Here is a 21466-nt window from a genome sequence, read left to right on the forward strand (position 1 = left end):
CTCTGCTGAGATGACTCAATGGCCCTTGAGGAAGCAGCTTTTCTTCTCTTATCTGCAAGCCTCACTTCCCTCTCCTCAGAAAGTTCATTGGCTCTTGAGGAAGCAGTTCTTGTTCTCTTGTCTGCAAGCCTCACTTCCCTCTCCTCAGAAAGTTCATTGGCTCTTGAGGAAGCAGCTCTTGTTCTCTTGTCTGCAAGCCTCGCTTCCCTCTCCTCAGAAAGTTAATTGACCCTTGAGGAAGCAGCTCTTGTTTTCATGTCTGCAAGCCTCGCTTCCCTCTCCTCAGAAAGTTCATTGGCTCTTGAGGAAGCAGCTCTTGTTCTCTTGTCTGCAAGCCTCGCTTCCCTCTCCTCAGAAAGTTCATTGGCCCTTGAGGAAGCAGCTCTTGTTTTCATGTCTGCAAGCCTCGCTTCCCTCTCCTCAGAAAGTTCATTAGCTCTTGAGGAAGCAGCTCTTGTTTTCATGTCTGCAAGCCTCACTTCCCTTTCCTCAGAAAGTTAATTGGTCCTTGAGGAAGCAGCTCTTGTTCTCTTGTCTGCAAGCCTTGCTTCCCTCTCCTCAGAAAGTTCATTGGCCATTGAGGAAGCAGCTCTTGTTCTCTTGTCTGCAAGCCTTGCTTCCCTCTGCTCAGAAAGTATATTGGCTCTTGAGGAAGCAGCTGCTGTCCTCATGTGTGTCAGCCTTGTTTCTCAGTCTTCACATTTTTCATCGGCCTGTAATGCAGCTTTTCTTTTCGCATCAGCTGACATTTGTGCTACGGAATTCCTTTTCTTATGAGGCATTATTGTGGTAAAAATAGTCTGTAACTGGCAGTTTCTATATCCTCTCACATAGAGGTAATGTGACTGACATCAGCCTTTCTACCAACACACCCTAACTGAGTTGCTATTACCTCACACAAGCTTTGTTATACTGAGAATGTCCTTTGTTGCCTATATTAACCAATCAGAGCTCAGATTAATTAACTGTAGCAAAATAAAAGCTGAGCTGTGATTGGTTGCTATTGGCAGCCTGATAAATCCCAGCCAACAGGAAGCCCTCCCCCCTGGCAGTATATATTAGCTCACACATACAAATAATAGACAGGTCATGTGACTGACAGCTGCCGTATTTCCTATATGGCACATTTGTTGCTCTTGTATTTTGTCTGCTTATTAATCAGATTTTTATTTTTGAAGGATAATGCCAGACTTGTGTGTGTTTTAGGGTGAGTTTCATGTGTCAAGTTGTGTGTGTTGAGTTGCGTGTGGCAACATACATGTAGCGACTTTTGTGAGATGAGTTTTGTGCAAGGACATGCATGTAGCTACTTTTGTGAGATGAGTTTTGTGTGGCGACATGCGTGTAGCAACTTTTTGTGTGTCGAGCTGCATATGACAGGTTAGTGTAGCAAGTTGTGGGCAGCAAGTTGTGTGCAGCAAGTTTTGCGCATGGCGAGTTTTGCGCGGGGCAAGTTTTATGTTTGGTGCGTTTTGAGTATGTGCAAGTTTTGTGTGAGGCAACTTTTGCATGTGTTGCAACTTTTGTGCATGTGGCAATTTTTTCATGTGTGCAAGTTTTGTGTGTGGCAAGTTTTCCATGAGGTGAGTTTTGCACGTGTGGCTATTTTTCCGTGAGCCTAGTTTTGCATGTGGCGAATTTTTCGCGTGGCGAGTTTTGAATGGTGACTTTTGTGTTTCGACTTTTATGTGGCGAGGTTGGTGTATGTGTGGTGAAATGTGTGCTGAGGGTGGTATATGTGTTCAAGCACGTGGTAGTGTGTGGCGCATTTTGTGGGTGTGTTCATATCCCCGTGTGTGGTAAGTATCCCATGTTGGGGCCCCACCTTAGCAACTGTATGGTATATACTCTTTTGCGCCATCGCTCTCATTCTTTAAGTCCCCCTTGTTCACATCTGGCAGCTGTCAATTTGTCTCCAACACTTTTCCTTTCACTTTTTCCCCATTATGTAGATAGGGGCAAAATTGTTTGGTGAATTGGAACGCGCGGGGTTAACATTTCACCTCACAATATGGCCTATGATGCTCTAGGGGGCCAGACGTGTGACTGTGCAAAATTTTGTGGCTGTAGCTGCGACAGTGCAGGTGTGAATCCCGGACATACACACACACACATACATACACACACACATTCAGCTTTATATATTAGATATTTATATACACTGCTCAAAAAATAAAGGGAACACTTAAACAACAGAATATAACTCCAAGTAGATCAAACTTCTGTGAAATCAAACTGTCCACTTAGAAAGCAACATTGTTTGAGAATCAATTTCACATGCTGTTGTGCAAATGGAATAGACAACAGATGGAAATTATTGGCAATTATCAAGACACACTCAATAATGGAGTGGTTCTGCAGGTGGGGACCACAGACCACATCTCAGTACCAATGCTTTCTGGCTGATGTTTTGGTCACTTTTGAATGTTGATTGTGCTTTCACACTCATGGTAGAATGTGACAAACTCTACAACCCACACAAGTGGCTCAGGTAGTGCAGCTCATCCAGGATGGCACATCAATGCGAGCTGTGTCAAGAAGGCTTGCTGTTTCTGTCAGTGTAGTGTCCAGAGGCTGGAGGCACTAACAAGAGACAGGTTAGTACACAAGGAGATGTGGAGGGGGCAGTAGGTAGGCAACAACCCAGCAGCAGGACCACTACCTCAGCTTTTGTGCAAGGAGGAACAGGAGGATCACTGCCAGAGCCCTGCAAAATGACCTCCTTCAGGCCAAAAATGTGTAAGTGTCTGCACAAACGGTTAGAAACTGACTCCATGAGGATTGTCTGTGTGCCCGACATCCACAGATGGGGGTTGTGCTCACAGCCCAACACTGTGCAGGACGATTGGCTTTTGCCACAGAGCACCAGGATTGGCAAATTTGCCACTGGCGCCCTGTGCTCTTCACAGATGAAAGCAGGTTCACACTGCGCACATGTGACCGATGTGTCAGAGTCTGGAGATGCCATGGAGAGTGATCTGCTGCCTGCAACATCCTCCAGCATGACCGGTTTGGCAGTGGGTGGCATTTCTTTGGAGGGCCGCACAGCCCTCCATGTGCTCGCCAGAGGTAGCCTGACTGCCATTAGGTACCGAGATGAGATCCTAAGACCCCTTGTGAGACCATATGCAGGTGCGGTTGGCCCTGGGTTCCTCCTAATGCAGGACTATGCCAGACCTCATGTGGCTGGAGTGTGTCAGCAGTTCCTGCAAGATGAAGGCATTGAAGTTTTGGACTGGCCCGCCCATTCCCCAAACCTGAATTAGATTGAACACATCTGGGGCATCATGTATCGCATCATCCACCAACGTCACGTTGCACCATAGACTGTCCAAGAGTTGGCGGATGCTTTAGTCCAGGTCTGAGAGGAGATTCCTCAGGAGACTATCCGCCGCCTCATCAGGAGCATGACCAGGCATTGTAGGGGGATCATACAGGCCCATGGAGGCAACGCACACTACTGAGCATCATTTCCTTGTCTTGAGGCATTTCCACTGAAGTTGGATCAGACAGTAATTTGATTTTCCATTTTGATTTTGAGTATCATTCCAAATCCAGACCTCCATGGGATATTTATTTTGATTTACATAGATTTACATTTCTATGTTTAATTGTTCTCAAAACATACCACTATGTAATGAATAAAGATTTGCAACTGAAATATTTCATTAAGTGATATCCAGGATGTGATATTTTATTTTATTTTAGTGCTCCTTTTATTTTTTTGAGTCGTATATATATATATATATATATATATATATATATATATATATATATATATATATATACATATAATTTTGTCATTTTTTAAATTTTAAAAATTACAAAAAGGAAAGTGGGCTGATGACTAAGGTTTAAGACTTTAATTAGTCTGGTAGGGCTATGGATTGTTCCCTATCATTGCTAGGAAAGGCCAGGTGATGAAAATTTACCAGCTTTATAAAAATCCGGCCTCCTCTATTCTTGTGCCAAAAGACTGCAGCCATGAGTCCTTCTAAGCAGCCTCCTAGCACCCTGAAAATGAAAATAGTGAAGGCCCACAAAGCAGGTGAAAGCTAAAAGACGATAGCAATGCGTATTAAAGTTGCCCTTTCCTCAGTTCAAAATGTAATTAAGAAATTGCAGTTAACAGGAACAGTGGAAGTCAAGATAAGGTCTGGGGGACCAAGCAAAATTTCAGAGAAAGCATCTCATAGGATTGCTAGAGAAGCAAATCAGAACCACGGCTTGACTGCAAAAGACCTTCAGAAATATTTAGCAGAATCTGGAATTGTGGTACATTGTTCTACTGTTCAGAGAAACATGCACAAATAGGGCCTTCATGGAAGAGTCATCAGAAGAAAATCTCTCCTGCATCCTCACCATAAAATTCAGCATCAGAAGTATGCAAAAGAACATCTAAACCAGACTGATACATTTCAGCCCTGTGGAAGAATTTAAAATAGAATTATTTAGCTACAACGATCAAAAGTATGTGTTGAGAAAAGAGGTCAGAGAATTTCAGGAAAAGCACTTGGCGTGTTTAAGAACACGCCAAGTTTTCGAAGCGCGTCTAGTTTTCTCCCTCGCACCTTCCATACCCCACTATATTACTAATATGTCACATCTATTGCCTCTATTTTAATGACTCTAATACTAATTACTGAAGCTGGATCCCTTCTGCTATGTGCACCTTGCTCCTACATCTGGCAAAGATGTGATCCCATACTTTGTCCTGTGAAATCCAATAGGGAATTACTATGGGTGAGCTGAAAAATATTTTTTTTACATTTGTCTGTGTCTACTAGGTACTAATCATGCAGAGTATCCAAACTTTTGCATGGTTAGTACCTAGTAGCCACCAACTAAATGTAAAAAAAAAGTCTTCTTTAACGTTAGCCCCTTTTAGAGATCGTTTCATCTTCAACTTGCTTAACTGTTCACAATAACAGTAATTTTGACCAGGGGTGCCCAAAATGTTTCATGCCACTGTATCAGTCAATGAAAAACAGACAGCAAATGGATGGCTTCTGAATGCTGTCTAATTTTTTCACTGACCGATGGACTTGCATTGCCAAATTTGATGCAACACTTGAATCAATATCAGACACAACTCCACAATTTTGCACGAACCACTCAGCCTGAGGGAAAAAATTGAGCACGTTAACTGCCCCATAGACTGACATAGGTGTGAGTGCTATATGTTATAAAAACAGATCGCACTTGAACGTGAGAAAATTAATGTGTGAATAAGTCCTTAGTCTCAAAACTTTTGCCACTACTGTAGCAATGCTCAAAGTGCACTCCAAAAACTAGCAAGCATTAAAAGCAATGCACAATGTAAATACACAGTACAAAATGTTGCACAACCCAGATGTTTTGCCTATAGCTTATGAAGAAAGGGGGATTGGTTTTGAAAATTACATATCTGTAGTTATCACTGTCATGCATTAGGACAGGATCATGAATCTATCAAATTTTTCTAAGTTAAACCAGGTGACTAGTAAGCTAATCACACTGATGTATGTCGCACGGGCAGCATCCCAAAATTACGATGGGAAAACAGTTCATGCCAAATATAAAAATGCCAAAAGAACAAGCATTTTATCAAATGAACAGGATCCAAACAACCTTATTGCTCAGGTGAGATGTGGCAGGTCTGAGCAGGATAAATAGTGATAGGTGATAGTTACTCTCTCACACAGAAAGCAGCTGTACTTTGCGTATCCATCCTGGACACTAAGTAAGAATGCAACTACCTTTAAGTCACCAGTGGGGCCACAAATGTTTGTCATATTTCAGGCACCTCAACAGCTGTTTTATATTGTTATAGGTTTCTATCATGTGGAGTGCATAACTAGATGGAATTGAAGGTAGTGCATTGCCATTGTGCAAGACGGCTTTTAGGCTTGTTTTGGATGAATCGATGAGGAGCCTCTATTCCTCTGGATTTCTACTAATCTTCAGAGCTGCCGTTAAACTGTTGATGTTGTTGGATCACCCATTATGGTTGTGGAACAAAGAAATCTGAACATCGCTCGCTAGGAGATTCGACTTCTATAGCCTGGAACTTTAAAGCACAATCTTGGGCAGATCCAAATCTCTAACAAGAGATTGTTCCTCAGTTGACTCAACTGAAACTGTTTCTGGTACTTTTGGAACTGGCATTTCTTCAGTTTGTGGTACTGTATACCTTACACAAAGAGCATTTATAAAAGTAATTAAGATTACGTCATCAGAGTCGAGTTGATGTTTCTTCATTGGTCACCTTAAGATGATACAATACTGAAAACACAATAGACAAAATAAATGATGTAACAGTCTAGCTACTAACAATGCAATAATGATAATGTAATAATAAAGATAGAATATTCCTGCATGAAAGGTTTTATAAATCATTATAACCTTCTCTGGTCTTGAAAATTAGAGCCAATCAGCAAATTTAAGCATCATATTCATTTTCAGTACCACAAAATTAGTTAAATTCTACTGTTTTCCTCTCTGAACCAATCTGGCTATAGAACAGTGTATCAGCTGACATAGTGCTAAACGTAATTAACACTTGCTACCGACACAGGATTTTTATGGGGTTTTTTTGTAACAGGCTAACACTAGCTTGTCTTTTTAGTCTGTAGAGTTATTGGGAGGCTGGTGGCTTTGGACAAGTGTGTCACGTGTATGTAGTGACTTGTAATAGCAGTTGTCTTCTACTTTATGCTGAACTAACAGATGGAAATTAAGTGGAATCCCTTAGAATCTGTTATTTTTTTATCCTAATTAAAATAAGATCTTTAAAAAATACAAATCTGCCTTAGATGGAACAGCGCAAAAACTAAAGTTGTGGTTTTCTTCATCTGTAAATGACCATTAATAAAGGTTAGAAGATTAAATGCGCCTATACAAAGAAGATTTTGTAAAATTAAACGATAAGAACACCTGTCTTAATTTTTGTGGTTTCATGTTTAACAGAAAATCGGACCATAATTCATCATTGCCTTTGCGCCTCTTTTTTGTCTATTTTTGTGTGTTTTGCACCCAATTCCTTATTTTGTTTGTTCCTTGTTGAAGTCTATACAGTATGTGGTTGTCTGTACATTTTGATTTCCGGCTTGGGGATGTCGTTTAGAATTTTTAGTGTTTTTTTGCTGGATACATCAATTGTGACTTTTTAAAAGTGTCACAAAATTTGACACAATTCCACTCCACTCCCCTCTGATGTATTTTTGAGAATTCCAGTATTTATATGAAAAGTGCTTTTTTTACACTAACAAGTTTTGACTTTGCTCCAAATTCATGAATCCCGTGTTAGGAGTCGAGTTTCCTCTGCTGCACAGGGGGAATCTCGATCCGTCTCTGCTGCGGTCTCCCATTCTCCATTGGCCGCAGTGGAGCCGGCTCAGCGGAGACGTCGGTCCCAGCGTCTCACTGAGTCTTATTCAGTGCAAAGGGTTATTGCTGCCTCTCCAGGCTCTACTATTGTACCCTGCACTGATCTACGGCGAACAGGCTTTTCTGGGACTAAGTCCTGCTTTGCACATACTGAGCATGCCCAGGGCAAGATCTCTCACTGGAGATCAGGGGTCACATGTTCAGCTTCTGCAGCCAAGTCCATTGGTCCTTTCAGGAAGGTCCTATAGGTGCTTGGACTAAGTCCTGCTCTGCACACACTGAGCATGCCCAGGGTTCAGGTATGGCAATCTCTCATTGGTCCTCTTCTTTAAGGTCCTGTAGGTACTGCAGCTATTTAAGGCTCGCATGGCCGCACGGCCATTCGCTAGTATCTTCATACGTTACATGCTTCGCGCCATTGTGGTCATTTGTGTGAATGTGTTCAGGGACCCGGCTGAAACAAGCCCTTATAATGCTGGCACCTCCGTCGAGGAGAGTAGTATGCATGAATGACCACTGACTGCTCGCGTCTGGGTAGTTAGCCTGTGTCTCTGTGACAGTTAACAGGGCACAGAGCTTTGTCTTCTCGGCCACTCTGTGAAGCTAACAGAGCTGGTTATTACCGCCATATAGCGCCGCCATCCACTTAGCAGCAGGATATTCCTGCACGGTGGATCCCGGGTTGTGAACGCACCAATCACCTCAATAAATATATTTGGTGCGTTCCTCAAACCCTAACATCCCGTGAGCCATTTTGAAAAATTTTGTGCAAAAAATGGCAACTAAAAAGGAAGGTGACAAAAGAATTGAAAATGATGTATTAGGGCCACAAGGTTCTAATATTTTGTACTTATGATACTTTCATTTTTTCCTATGCACCAATGAAATCTGTAAGCTACTTACCGTACATATTGTAACAGTAATATATATCATGGTGTGTTAATGTTACCGAAACCACACATGCTTCAAATCTGAACATTATGTTTGAATTAAACTAATGTGATATTACAATTAGTAGAGTTTACATCCTGTTTTCACCCGGTGTAACATCTCAATTAAGCTCTAACATTATTTCCATTTGCAGTATGACTTCATGGAACGTTTGGATGGCAAGGAAAAGTGGAGTGTGATAGAATCCCCAAGAGAGCGTCGCAGCATTCAGACACTGGTGCAAAATGAGGCAGTGTTTGTCCAGTACTTGGATGTTGGAATTTGGCACTTAGCCTTTTACAATGATGGGAAGGACAAGGAAATTGTATCGTTCAATACAGTTGTACTAGGTAAGCATCTTCCTTTGTTATATGTGCTGTACTTGTAATATAGTGTATGACAAGGTTACAATTTCATTCCAAACTGTGTTAGTGCTTACTTCAGATGTTTTTTCCCACCAAAATACGGCCTGTCTTGTCTATTGGCTCTGTCTGATATCACACCATATCACCATTAAAGTAAAAGAGTCTGCGATTTACAGCAAGCACAGCTAATGAGCAAGATTAGGGTTTTTTCTGGGAAAAAAATAATTCCCTTTTCAAAATCCTGTTACCCTTCTAAACCCACATTGAGATTGCAATTTACCGTGATTTTTACCCCTCTACATGGCAGGTCCCATTATCTGCCTAAAATCTTATGTGCACAAATTCACACAGAATATCTATAGCTTTACGTCTCATGTAAATTTACCCTAAACCAGTCAAAGCTCAATTCTTGACAACTTGTGTCCTGAGGTTCAAAAAAAGTAGCCTATATACTGCATTGTTGATATTAACAAAAAAGAAGTTGAAATGTAGAGATGTAGCACTTGCCCATACAATCTCAGGTACTACAAAGTACTCAAAAAATCTAATTACTTTCTAGTTAAAAACATACAGACAGTAATAGTATGTAGAGAAATAATACAATGAGGGCTTCTCCAAAAGAAAGGCCCATGATGTGTGATCAGTGGAAGTTCAGCAGAAGTAAACAGGCTATTACAAATGAAAAGGGTCAAGTTGGAATACTAGGCAAATCTGCCAACACAATGCTTCAATGAACATTGATGGGGGTATAGCGTTGATTGTCCTTTTATTTTTGAGTATGTCTGATTCTGGGAATTTCATAATATGTAGGGAATTCGTGAAATTCTACTATTCAATAGCCTATGGAGATTCTCCTTAATATTTTATTACTCAGCAGTGTAAGTAGACCAGGGTTCTCTTCACTTACCCAAATACCAGAGGTCACATTTGAAATCACCAAGAACCTAGTCCAACAAATAGCACAAGTAGGTGTTTATAGAGTATGGGTATGTACATATTGATGCCTGCAAACCTGCATAGTTTTGGAAGCAGAAGACACTTCATGAAAATGTCGGCGGTGTTTCCCTTGAATATATAAATATGACCTTCAGTGATGCAAAGGTGCATACCTTGCTTCGTTACCTATGTACTGTTTTGTTAGTCTTTGTAATATCTTTTTTATCATATAAATTAAGAATTCTCATAGCTTAAAAACTCTGTTCTTTCTCCTATGTGCAATTTCATGTACAGCATAATATAGCGGCAGCTTTCAAGCTGAAAACAAAAGGATAGACGTCACTTTTTTAGCTACTTTATAGCTTTCAAAGCAGAAGCAGTTAAAATAATTAAACATATGCAAAACAAGTCATTTTGGCACTTTTTCAGGTTGGTTCCAGTTGGAATCCACCTGAAAATTTATTATTCTAATTTAGTGAGATAATGACTTTTGGGCTTTAATTGGCTGTAAGCCATAATCATCAACATTAACATTTTCCTTATGCAGAGTTCGCATCTCGGCTTCAGTAAAATGGCCACCGCGATCTCCATCTGCGCACGCGCGGCATCCCACGGCCATTTTCCTGAAGCCCCGGGCAGCAGAGCACTCCATCTGCGCACGTGCTGCCAAGGAAGATGGCCGCCCCCACCGATCACCAGGGGAATAGCGCAGATCGCGCTCTTTTTCCTCACCTATGCAGTGGATTCGGCACTTGGGCATGCGCAAACCACTATGCCACCAACGGAAAAATAAGCAAGATCTGGAGGAAGAAACAGCGATGTCACCATGCCCATTTGACCAGACCAGCCTGATTGACAGGCGAAAACGGCTACTTTGGTAACGTATTTCGGCAGCATAGGTGGGGAATCAGGGCCCACAAAATACACTATTGTAATGCACAGCTCAGGCCCTATTTAACGCTATTTTTATCTCATACGGAAAAAACGGGGTGACAGGTTCCCGTTAAAAATACAAAGCTTATTAGTAATCAATTTAAAATGGATATGTAAAAAAAACAGGGCTAAAATCTCCATGTAGAGGGGGAGACACAGCACAGTATCTTAGCACTATAAGTAAAGTGATAACAGGACAATAATAAGATGTCAATAAATAAGTTAATTTCAAAAGAATACGTGTATCACAATTAAGAAACATTTAGTGCATAAAATGGATAAGCCTATATGCTGGTACCTGAATTAGGTTTATCTGACAATTAGCTAAGGATAAACACACAGCAGTATAAAATAAATGCACAGTCTATATGCTGGATAGCCAAAGTAGGGGTTAAAAAATACCCATTAAAACATTAATTAGCTTAATGAGGCTGGTGAATAGATTGTGCAGCTGGAAGTACTGACCACAAGTGTTAGCAGTGGGGCTGTGCTCACACCTCCTGCCTGATGGGCTCCATTTCGCTGCTCGCTTCTTCTAGGGGCATGTGCAGTGGGGGGTGCTGATACATTCAAGAGGAATCTGTCGCCCCAAAATTTACCTATAAGCTAAGACCACCAGCATCAGGGGCTTATCTACAGCATTCTGTAATGCTGTAGATAAGCCCCCAATGTAACCTGCAAAATAAGAAAAACAGGTTTTTTATACTCACCCAGGGGCGGTCTCGGTGCGTTCCGGTCCGATGGGCATCGTGGTCCAGGTCCGTCGCCTCCCATCTTCATGCGATGATGTTCTCTTCTTTTCTTCCTGCCACGGCTCTTGCACAGGCGTACTTTGTCTGCCCTGTTGAGGGCAGAGCAAAGTACTGCAGAGCGCAGGCGCCTGGAAAGGTCAAAGATGCCCGGTGCCTAAGCACTGCAGTACTTTGCTCTGCCCTTAACAGGGCAGACAAAGTATGCCTGCGCAGGAACTGTGGCAGGAAGAAAAGAAGAGGATGTCATTTTATGAAGATGGGAGGCGCCGGACCGCGACGCCCATGGGACCGGACGGCACCAGGACCTGTTATGATCCGGTGACCTTGGAATCGCATTAGACTTTCTCAGGAGTAGGTGGAACCTGTACTGACCGCAAACCCTAAACTGTCACCGCAACTAGAAGTAGCCGTGGGGTGTACCTAACACATCCTAGACACCTCGACACAGCCGGAGGACTATATACCCCTATAGATGGAAATGGGAATTCTATCTTGCCTCAGAGCAGAACTCCAAAGGATAGGCAGCCCTCCACAAATATTGACTGTGAGTATTAGAGGAAAGACACACGCAGGCAGAAATCAGGATTTAGCAAAAGAGGCCACGCTAGCTAAATAGGAAAGGATAGGACAGAATACTAAGCGGTCAGTATTAAAACCCTAAAAATATCCACAGCAGATAATACAAAAATTCCACCATCTAACTAAAGACATGCATCTCCTGAGAATCCAACTTAACTGAAATATCCAAACACAGTCTAAGCTGGACAAGAAAAAACATTGAATAGTACTGAATTGTAAAGCACACAGCATGTGTGCTGTAGAAACGAAACCAGACACTTATCTTTGCTGATTTGAAAGAAGGGCAGGAGGAACCAGACAGAGATGCAAAACCTCCAAGAACAATGGACAACTGGCAAGGGCTAATGAATCCTGCACACCTAAATATCCCAGTCAGAGCTGCAATCAGCAGGGACACCTGCCCAGGATTGCAACCCAGGGACAACTGCATTACTACCAACAACCACCGGAGGGAACCCAAGAGCAGAATTCACAACAGTACCCCCCCTTGAAGAGGGGTCACCAAACCCTCACCAGAGCCCCCAGGCCAATCAGGATGAGCCAGATGAAAGGCACGGACCAAATCAGCAGCATGGACATCAGAGGCAAAAACCCAAGAATTATCCTCCTGGCCATAACCCTTCCATTTAACAAGGTACTGAAGCCTCCGCCTCGAAAAGCGAGAATCCAAAATCTTCTCAACCACATACTCCAACTCCCCATCAACCAACACAGGGGCCGGAGGATCAACAGAGGGAACAACGGGCACCACATATTTCCACAATAAAGATCTATGGAAGACATTATGGATAGCAAAAGAAGCCGGAAGGGCCAATCGAAAAGACACCGGATTAATAATCTCAGAAATCCTATAAGGACTAATAAAGCGAGGTTTAAACTTAGGGGAAGAAACCTTCATAGGAACATGACGGGAAGACAACCAGACCAGATCCCCAACCCGAAGCCGGGAACCAACACACCGACGACGGTTAGCAAAACGTTGAGCCTCCTTCTGAGACAAAACCAAATTGTCCACCACATGAGCCCAAATCTGCTGCAACCTGTCAACCACAGAATCCACACCAGGACAGTCAGAAGGCTCAACCTGCCCCGAAGAAAAACGAGGATGAAAACCAAAATTACAAAAGAAGGGCGAAACCAAGGTAGCCGAACTAGCCCGATTATTAAGGGCAAACTCGGCCAATGGCAAGAAAGCCACCCAATCATCCTGATCAGCCGACACAAAGCATCTCAGATAAGTTTCTAAAGTCTGATTAGTTCGTTCGGTCTGGCCATTTGTCTGAGGATGAAATGCGGAAGAAAAAGACAAATCAATGCCCAGCTTAGCACAAAAGGCCCGCCAAAACCGAGAAACAAACTGGGACCCTCTGTTGGACACAATATTCTCCGGAATACCATGCAAACGAACCACATGCTGAAAAAACAATGGAACCAAATCAGAAGAGGAAGGCAATTTAGGCAAAGGCACCAAATGGACCATCTTAGAGAACCGGTCACAAACAACCCAGATGACAGACATCTTCTGGGAAACCGGAAGATCAGAAATAAAATCCATAGAAATATGCGTCCAGGGCCTCTCAGGGACCGGCAAAGGCAAAAGCAACCCACTAGCACGGGAACAACAAGGCTTGGCCCGCGCACAAGTCCCACAGGACTGCACAAAAGAACGCACATCACGTGACAAAGAAGGCCACCAAAAGGACCTACCAATCAAATCTCTGGTACCAAAAATACCAGGATGGCCAGCCAACACAGAACAATGAACCTCAGAAATCACTCTACTAGTCCATCTATCAGGAACAAACAGTTTCCCCACTGGACAGCGGTCAGTTTGTCAGCCTGAAATTCCCGAAGAACCCGTCGTAAATCAGGGGAAATGGCAGAAAAGACCACCACCTTTTTTCAGAATGCCGACCGGTTCAAGGACCTCAGGAGAATCAGGCAAAAAACTCCTAGAGAGGGCATCAGCCTTAATATTCTTAGAACCCGGAAGATACGAGACCACGAAATCAAAACGGGAAAAAAACAAGGACCATCGAGCCTGTCTAGGATTCAGCCGCCTGGCAGACTCGAGGTAAATCAGATTTTTATGATTGGTCAAGACCACAATACGGTGCTTAGCTCCCTCGAGCCAATGTTGCCACTCCTCAAACGCCCACTTCATAGCCAACAACTCCCGATTGCCGACATCATAATTGCGTTCAGCGGGCGAAAACTTACGGGAAAAGAAGGCACACGGTTTCATCAAGGAACCAACAGGATCCCTCTGAGACAAAACGGCCCCTGCCCCAATCTCAGAAGCGTCAACCTCAACCTGAAACGGAAGAGAAACATCTGGTTGACGCAACACCAGGGCAGAAGTAAATTGGCATTTAAGTTCCTGAAAGGCAGAGACAGCCGCAGAGGACCAATTCATCACATCAGCGCCTTTCTTCGTCAAATCGGTCAAGGGTTTAACCACACTGGAGAAGTTAGCAATGAAACGGCGATAAAAATTAGCAAAGCCCAAAAATTTCTGAAGGCTCTTCACATATGTGGGTTGAATCCAATCATGAATGGCCTGATCCTTAACCGAATCCATCTCTATAGATGAGGGAGAAAAAATAAAGCCCAAAAAAGAAACCTTCTGCACTCCAAAGAGACACTTAGACCCCTTCACAAACAAAGCATTATCACGAAGGATCTGAAATACCATCCTGACCTGTTTCACATGAGACTCCCAATCATCGGAAAAAATTAAAATGTCATCCAAATATACAATCATGAATTTATCAAGATAAGATATCGTGCATGAAGGACTGAAAAACAGATGGAGCATTAGAAAGCCCGAATGGCATCACAAGGTATTCAAAATGGCCTTTGGGCGTATTAAACGCAGTTTTCCATTCATCACCCTGCTTAATACGAACAAGATTATATGCCCCCCGAAGGTCAATCTTAGTAAACCAACTAGCCCCCTTAATCCTAGCAAACAAATCGGAAAGCAGAGGTAAAGGGTATTGAAACTTGACCGTGATCTTATTCAAGAGGCGATAATCAATACAGGGTCTCAAGGAGCCATCCTTCTTAGCAACAAAAAAAAATCCTGCTCCCAACGGTGAAGAAGATGGCCGAATATGTCCTTTCTCCAAAGACTCCTTAACATGACTCTGCATGGCGGTATGTTCAGGCACAGACAGGTTAAAAAGTCGGCCCTTAGGAAACTTACAGCCTGGAATCAAGTCAATCGCACAATCACAGTCCCTATGCGGTGGAAGGGAACTGGACTTGGGCTCATCGAATACTTCCTGAAAATCAGACAAAAACTCTGGAATTTCAGAAGTGGAAGAAGAGGAGATTGACATCAAAGGAAGATCATTATGAACCCCCTGACATCCCCAACTAGTCATAGACATAGACTTACAATCCAACACAGGATTATGTGCCTGCAACCACGGAAAACCCAGCATGATAGCATCATGTAAATTATGCAACACCAGAGATCGACAATCTTCCTGATGGGCTGGCGCCATGCACATGGTCACCTGTGTCCAGAACTGGGGCTTATTTTTAGCCAAAGGTGTAGCATCAATGCCCTTTAAAGGAATAGGGTTCTGCAAAGACTGCAAGGGAAAACCACAACGTCTGGCAAACTCAAAGTCCATTAAGTTCAAGGCAGCGCCTGAATCCACAAACGCCATGACAGAAAATTATGATAATGAGCAGATCAAGGACACAGATAATAAAAATTTAGGTTGTACAGTACTGATGGTAATTGAACTAGCGATCCTCTTTGTTCGCCTAGGGCAGACAGAAATGACATGAGAAGCATCGCCACAATAAAAACACAACCTATTCTGACATCTGAATCCCTGTTGTTCCGTTCTAGACAGAATCCTATCACACTGCATTGACTCAGGCATCTGCTCTGAGGACAATGCCACAGCGCGCACAGTTCTGTGCTCCCGCAATCGCCGATCAATCTGAATGGCCAGAGACATAGAATCACTCAGACCGAAAGGTGTGGGAAACCCCACCATAACATCTTTAACGGATTCAGAAAGACCCTTTCTGAAAATTGCCGCCAAAGCATCATCATTCCATTTAGTCAACACAGACCATTTTCTAAATTTCTGACAATACAATTCTGCTGCTTCTTGACCCTGAGACAGGGCCAACAAGGTCTTCTCCGCTTGATCCACAGAATTTGGTTCACCATATAATAATCCTAAAGCCTGAAAAAAGGCGTCTACATTAAGCAAGGCCGGATTCCCTGATTCCAGGGAAAATGCCCAATCCTGAGGATCACCACACAGCAGGGAGATGACAATTTTAACCTGCTGAATGGAATCACCAGAGGAGCGAGGTCTCAGAGCAAAAAACAGTTTACAGTTGTTTTTAAAACTCAAAAATTTGGACCTGTCCCCAAAAAACAAATCAGGAGTAGGAATCTTAGGCTCTAAAACTGGAGTCTGAACAATATAATCAGAAATACCCTGTACCCTAGCAGCAAGCTGGTCTGCACGAGAAGCTAATACCTGAACATCCATGCTAGCACAAGACTCCTCAGTCACCCAGAGAAAAAGAGGGAAGAAAAGACAAAGCAGGCTACAGAAAAAAAAAAATGGCTCTTTCTTCCCTTCTTCTGAGATGCATTTAACTCATTGTTGGCCAGTTGTACTGTTATGATCCGGTGACCTTGGAGCCGCATGAGACTTTCAAAGGAGTAGGTGGAACCTGTACTGACCGCAAACCCTAAACTGTCACCGCAACTAGAAGTAGCCGTGGGGTGTACCTAACACATCCTAGACACCTCGTCACAGCCGGAGGACTAAATACCCCTATAGATGGAAATGGGAATTCTATCTTGCCTCAGAGCAGAACCCCAGAGGATAGGCAGCCCCCCACAAATATTGACTGTGAGTATTAGAGGAAAGACACACGCAGGCAGAAATCAGGATTTAGCAAAAGAGGCCACGCTAGCTAAATAGGAAAGGATAGGACAGAATACTAAGCGGTCAGTATTAAAACCCTAAAAATATCCACAGCAGATAATACAAAAATTCCACCATCTAACTAAAGACATGGAATGTATATCTGCATCTCCTGAAAATCCAACTTAACTGAAATGTCCAAACACAGTCTAAGCTGGACAAGAAAAAACATTGAATAGTACTGAATTTTAAAGCACACAGCATGTGTGCTGTAGAAACGAAACCAGACACTTATCTTTGCTGATTTGGAAGCAGGGCAGGAGGAACCAGACAGAGATGCAAAACCTCCAAGAACAATGGACAACTGGCAAGGGCTAATGAATCCTGCACACCTAAATATCCCAGTCAGAGCTGCAATCAGCAGGGACACCTGCCCAGGATTGCAACCCAGGGACAACTGCATTACTACCAACAACCACCGGAGGGAACCCAAGAGCAGAATTCACAACAAGGACCGCCCCTGGTGAGTATAATATAACCTATTTTTCTTATCTTTCAGGTTACATCGGGGGTTTATCTACAGCATTACAGATTGCTATAGATAAGTCCCTGATGCCGGATGTCTTAGCTTATAGGCAAATTTTGGGGTGACAGATTCCCTTTAAATAAAGAGTGGCCATTAGTGATAGGTTGTCTCCGGGCGCAAGTAGTGCATGCATTAATTAATGCATTAATTAATTATTAATAAACTTTTTATTTTTTACTTCATTTTGGATAGAATCACTTCTTGTCTGGTGGCAATGCACCACAAAAGACACTTTGTTGATGTAGAAAGAGAAACATGTACTGTGGCACATACAAAATAGTTATGCCCCTATTGAAACCCCTTAGTGTTCTCACCCATGAAACCCCTTTCATATCCATTATAGAGTTTTATGCTCTAAAAAATACTGCCACCCAAACCCAGAGTATAATACCCCACTACTTTCAGTCTGATGGCCCCTATGACGACACAGTGTTAATTTGACCACTGGTAGGTTCCTTTGTTCAGTAGGTCAAAGGACATGACCATGAGCCATAATTTCATGTGAGAATGTCCATTGACCTTTGTATGTTAATTTGTGGAATGCCTGCAGATTACTTATTGCATCATCCCCTTGTGGTCTATTAAGCTGGAGTCACACTAAACGACTTACCAACGATCACGACCAGCGATACGACCTGGCCGTCATCGTTGGTAAGTCGTTGTGTGGTCGCTGGGGAGCTGTCACACAGACAGCTCTCTCCAGCAACCAACGATCAGGGGAACGACTTCGGCATCGTTGAAACTGTCTTCAACGATGCCGAATTCCCCCTGCAGCACCCGGGTAACCAGGGTAAACATCGGGTTACTAAGCGCAGGGCCGTGCTTAGTAACCCGATATTTACCCTGGTTACCATTGTAAAAGTAAAAAAAAGAACCACTACATCCTCATATTCTGGTGTCTGTCACGTCCCCTGCCGGCGTCCACAGGGTTAAAACTGCTTTCGGCAAGAGCGCTGCTAATGCACGCGCTGCTGCCGAGAGCTTCCCTGCACTGAATGTGTCAGCGCCGGCAGTAACAGCGGTGACGTCACCGCTGTGCTCTGCTTTACGGCCGGCGCTGACACAGTCAGTGCAGGGAAGCTCTCAGCAGCAGCACGTGCATTAGCAGCGCTCCTGCCGAAAGCAGTTTTAACCCTGTGGATGCCGGGGGATGTGACAGACATCAGAATGTGAGTATGTACTGTTTTTTTTTTAAATTTTACAATGGTGACCAGGGTAAATATCGGATTACTAAGCGCGGCCCTGTGCTTAGTAACCCGATATTTACCCTGGTTGCAAGTGAACACATCGCTGGATCGGCGTCACACACGCCGATCCAGCGATGACAGCAGGTGATCAGCGACCAAAAAATGGTCCTGATCATTCCCCAACGACTAATGATCTCCCAGCAGGGGCCTGATCGTTGGTTGCTGTCACACATAACAATATCGTTAGCGGGATCGTTGCTACGTCAAAAAAAGCGTGACGTTGCAACGATATCGTTAACGATATCGTTATGTGTGACTCAGCCTTTAGTCTGCACAACTTGCAGGACAAATAAGCAGTTTAATTGAACAATTGAACAATAAGGGACTACCTTACCTAACCTTCCCCAATCCTGTGGGACAATGCCTTGAAATAATATCTGTGGTATATAAAAGGGCCTTTCTCCTATCAGTGACTCTACACCATGTTCCAAATTATTATACAAACGATATTTTTCTCGGATTTTCCTAAATGGTAGGTGCAAATGACAGTCAGTCTAATAAAAGTCATCACCAATTAGAGTATACATCGAATTTTATTGAAGAAACCACCCAATAATAACAGTATAATCTCCAAAATGACTAAAAACTCAAAATGCACTGTTCCAAATTAATAGGCACAGTAGAATTTCTAAACATTTTATATGTTCTAAAGAACTGAAAATGCTCATTTGTTGAATTTGCAGCATTAGGAGGTCACATTCACTGAACAAAAAAGCTATTTAACTCCAAAACATCCTAACAGGCCAAGTTACATGTTAACATAGGAACCCTTCTTTGATATCACCTTCACAATTCTTGCATCCATTGAGCTTGTGAGTTTTTGTACAGTGTCTGCTTGTATTTCTTTGCATGAAGTCAGAATAGCCTCCCAGAGCTGCTGTTTTGATGTGAACTGCCTCCCACCCTCATAGATCTTTTGCTTTATGATACACCAAAGGTTCTCTATAGGGTTGAGGTAAGGGTAAGATGGTGGCCACACCATGAGTTTATATCCTTTTATGCCCATAGCAGTCAATGACTCAGAGGTATTCTTTCCGCAGCATGAGATGGTGCATTGTCATGCACGAAGATGAATTTGCTCATGAAAGCACGTTATGGCTTTTTAGACCATGGAACAAAGTTGTCAGTCAGAAACTCTATATACTTTGCAGAGGTCATTTCATACCTTCAGGAAACTTATAAGGCCCTACCAGCTGTTTCCCCATGATTCCAGCCCAAAACATGACTCCTCCACCTCCTTGCTGATGGTGCAGCCTTATTGGGACATGGTGGCCATCCACCAACCATCCACTACTCCATCCATCTGGACCATCCAGGGTTGCTCGATATTCATCAGTAAACAAGACTGTTTGAAAATTATTCTTAATGAATGTCTGGGCTCACTGCAACCATTTCTGCTTGTGAACACTGTTTAGGGGTGGCCGAATAGTAGGTTTATGAACCAAAGCAAGACTTTGAAGGATCCTACACCTTGAAGTTCGAGGGACTCCAGAGGCACCAGCAGCTTCAAATATCTGTTTGCTGGTTTGTAATGGCTTTTTAGCAGCTGCTCTCTTCATCCGATGAACTTGCCTTACAGAAACCTTCCTCATTATGCCTTTATCAGCACGAGCACGTCTGTGCTCAGATTCAGCCACAAATCTCTTAACAGTATGATGTAATGCTTAAGCTTTTGGGAAATATTAATGTTTTCATCCCTTGACCAATGTATTGCACTATTTGATGCTTTTCGGCAGCAGAGCGATCCTTTTTCTTTCCCATGTAACTTGAAAACTGTGGCCTGCTTGATAATGAGGAACATCATTTTTAAGTAGTTTTCCTTTAATTAGAATCTCCGGGAAAACTAATTATCACATGTGTTTAAGATTAATTTCAGTTATCCATTGAGCCCTGAGACAATACCATCCATGAGTTTATTTGAAAAACAAAACAATTAAATCTTAATGACACTTAAATCCAATTTGCATAATAATTTGGAACATGGTGTACAATATGTCAGCCAAGGAACCACGGTTCTAGCTGGAATGCAGATCTGCTCTTCTGCCCATCACCAAGCCCACAATGTTGTTTAGAGAACTCAGGTTGGGACAATCAGGTCACCTGGCCACATTTGTTTGCTCAGTCAGTTCCTAAGCTTGCCCCTATCTCTTCTTTGTGGGTGCCCTCCAAAAGCGGTGTGCTACTGGTTCAGGTAGTTGGCCCTGGATGCCCTGAATATGCAAATATTCTAATCCCTGGAGAGACAGCAGAAGGGTGAGACTGTCATTTGCACCATCTTGTGTACTTGCTGGGAATTTACTATATGTTGTTGACTGTTGATGATCCAATAAAGTCTTCTTACAGAAATGTGGTACCCTCACCCTGTGTTGTTTGAGTAATGCTCTTCCCATGGGGAAGGAGTACGGGTGATCAGTGGGATAAGCCCTGGCCTCTGCGGTCTTTCTAAAGACAGCCAGGCCAGTGGATGAAAGCACACACTGTCCGTTATGTTTCAACAGCTCACACGCAGCATTCTACCCCCAGAGCCATCACTAAGTATGATACCCTCATACAGTATCACTGTCCCCACAACCTCCCCCTACATACAGTGTGAAATCCCTTCAGTATGTTTCCACAGCCCATTAGTATGATGCTGTTAGGACTGGCAAAATGCACTACATAATATTAAAGAGGATATACAGTAAGGTGCGTTTGCAGCCCGGTGTCCATCTTGCAGAGATGACACCTGCTGCTTAGTAATGACGGACAGAATATGGCAGTATAACATAAACACACGTGGGTTAACTTCACCCGGTATGTAGGAGGCGAACCCTGTTGCGTCACTGGGCCACAGTACCACAGAGTGAATGCTAGTGTT

At 43.0% G+C, this 21466-nt stretch overlaps 1 protein-coding gene across 7 annotated transcripts in view; it reads left to right on the top strand.

Moving 5' to 3' along the window:
• The window catches only part of LOC143776520 (teneurin-2-like), a 3926626-nt gene that overhangs the window by 2118262 nt on the left and 1786898 nt on the right, over window positions 1-21466 (top strand). For all 7 annotated transcript variants that reach the window (XM_077265978.1, XM_077265979.1, XM_077265980.1 and 4 more), the window contains one exon: window positions 8453-8648. In XM_077265978.1, coding sequence (XP_077122093.1) covers window positions 8453-8648 — 196 coding nt within the window. The remainder of the gene's footprint in view (window positions 1-8452; window positions 8649-21466) is intronic.

Source organism: Ranitomeya variabilis, chromosome 5, assembly GCF_051348905.1.
Source record: "Ranitomeya variabilis isolate aRanVar5 chromosome 5, aRanVar5.hap1, whole genome shotgun sequence".
NCBI lineage: Eukaryota > Metazoa > Chordata > Amphibia > Anura > Dendrobatidae > Ranitomeya > Ranitomeya variabilis.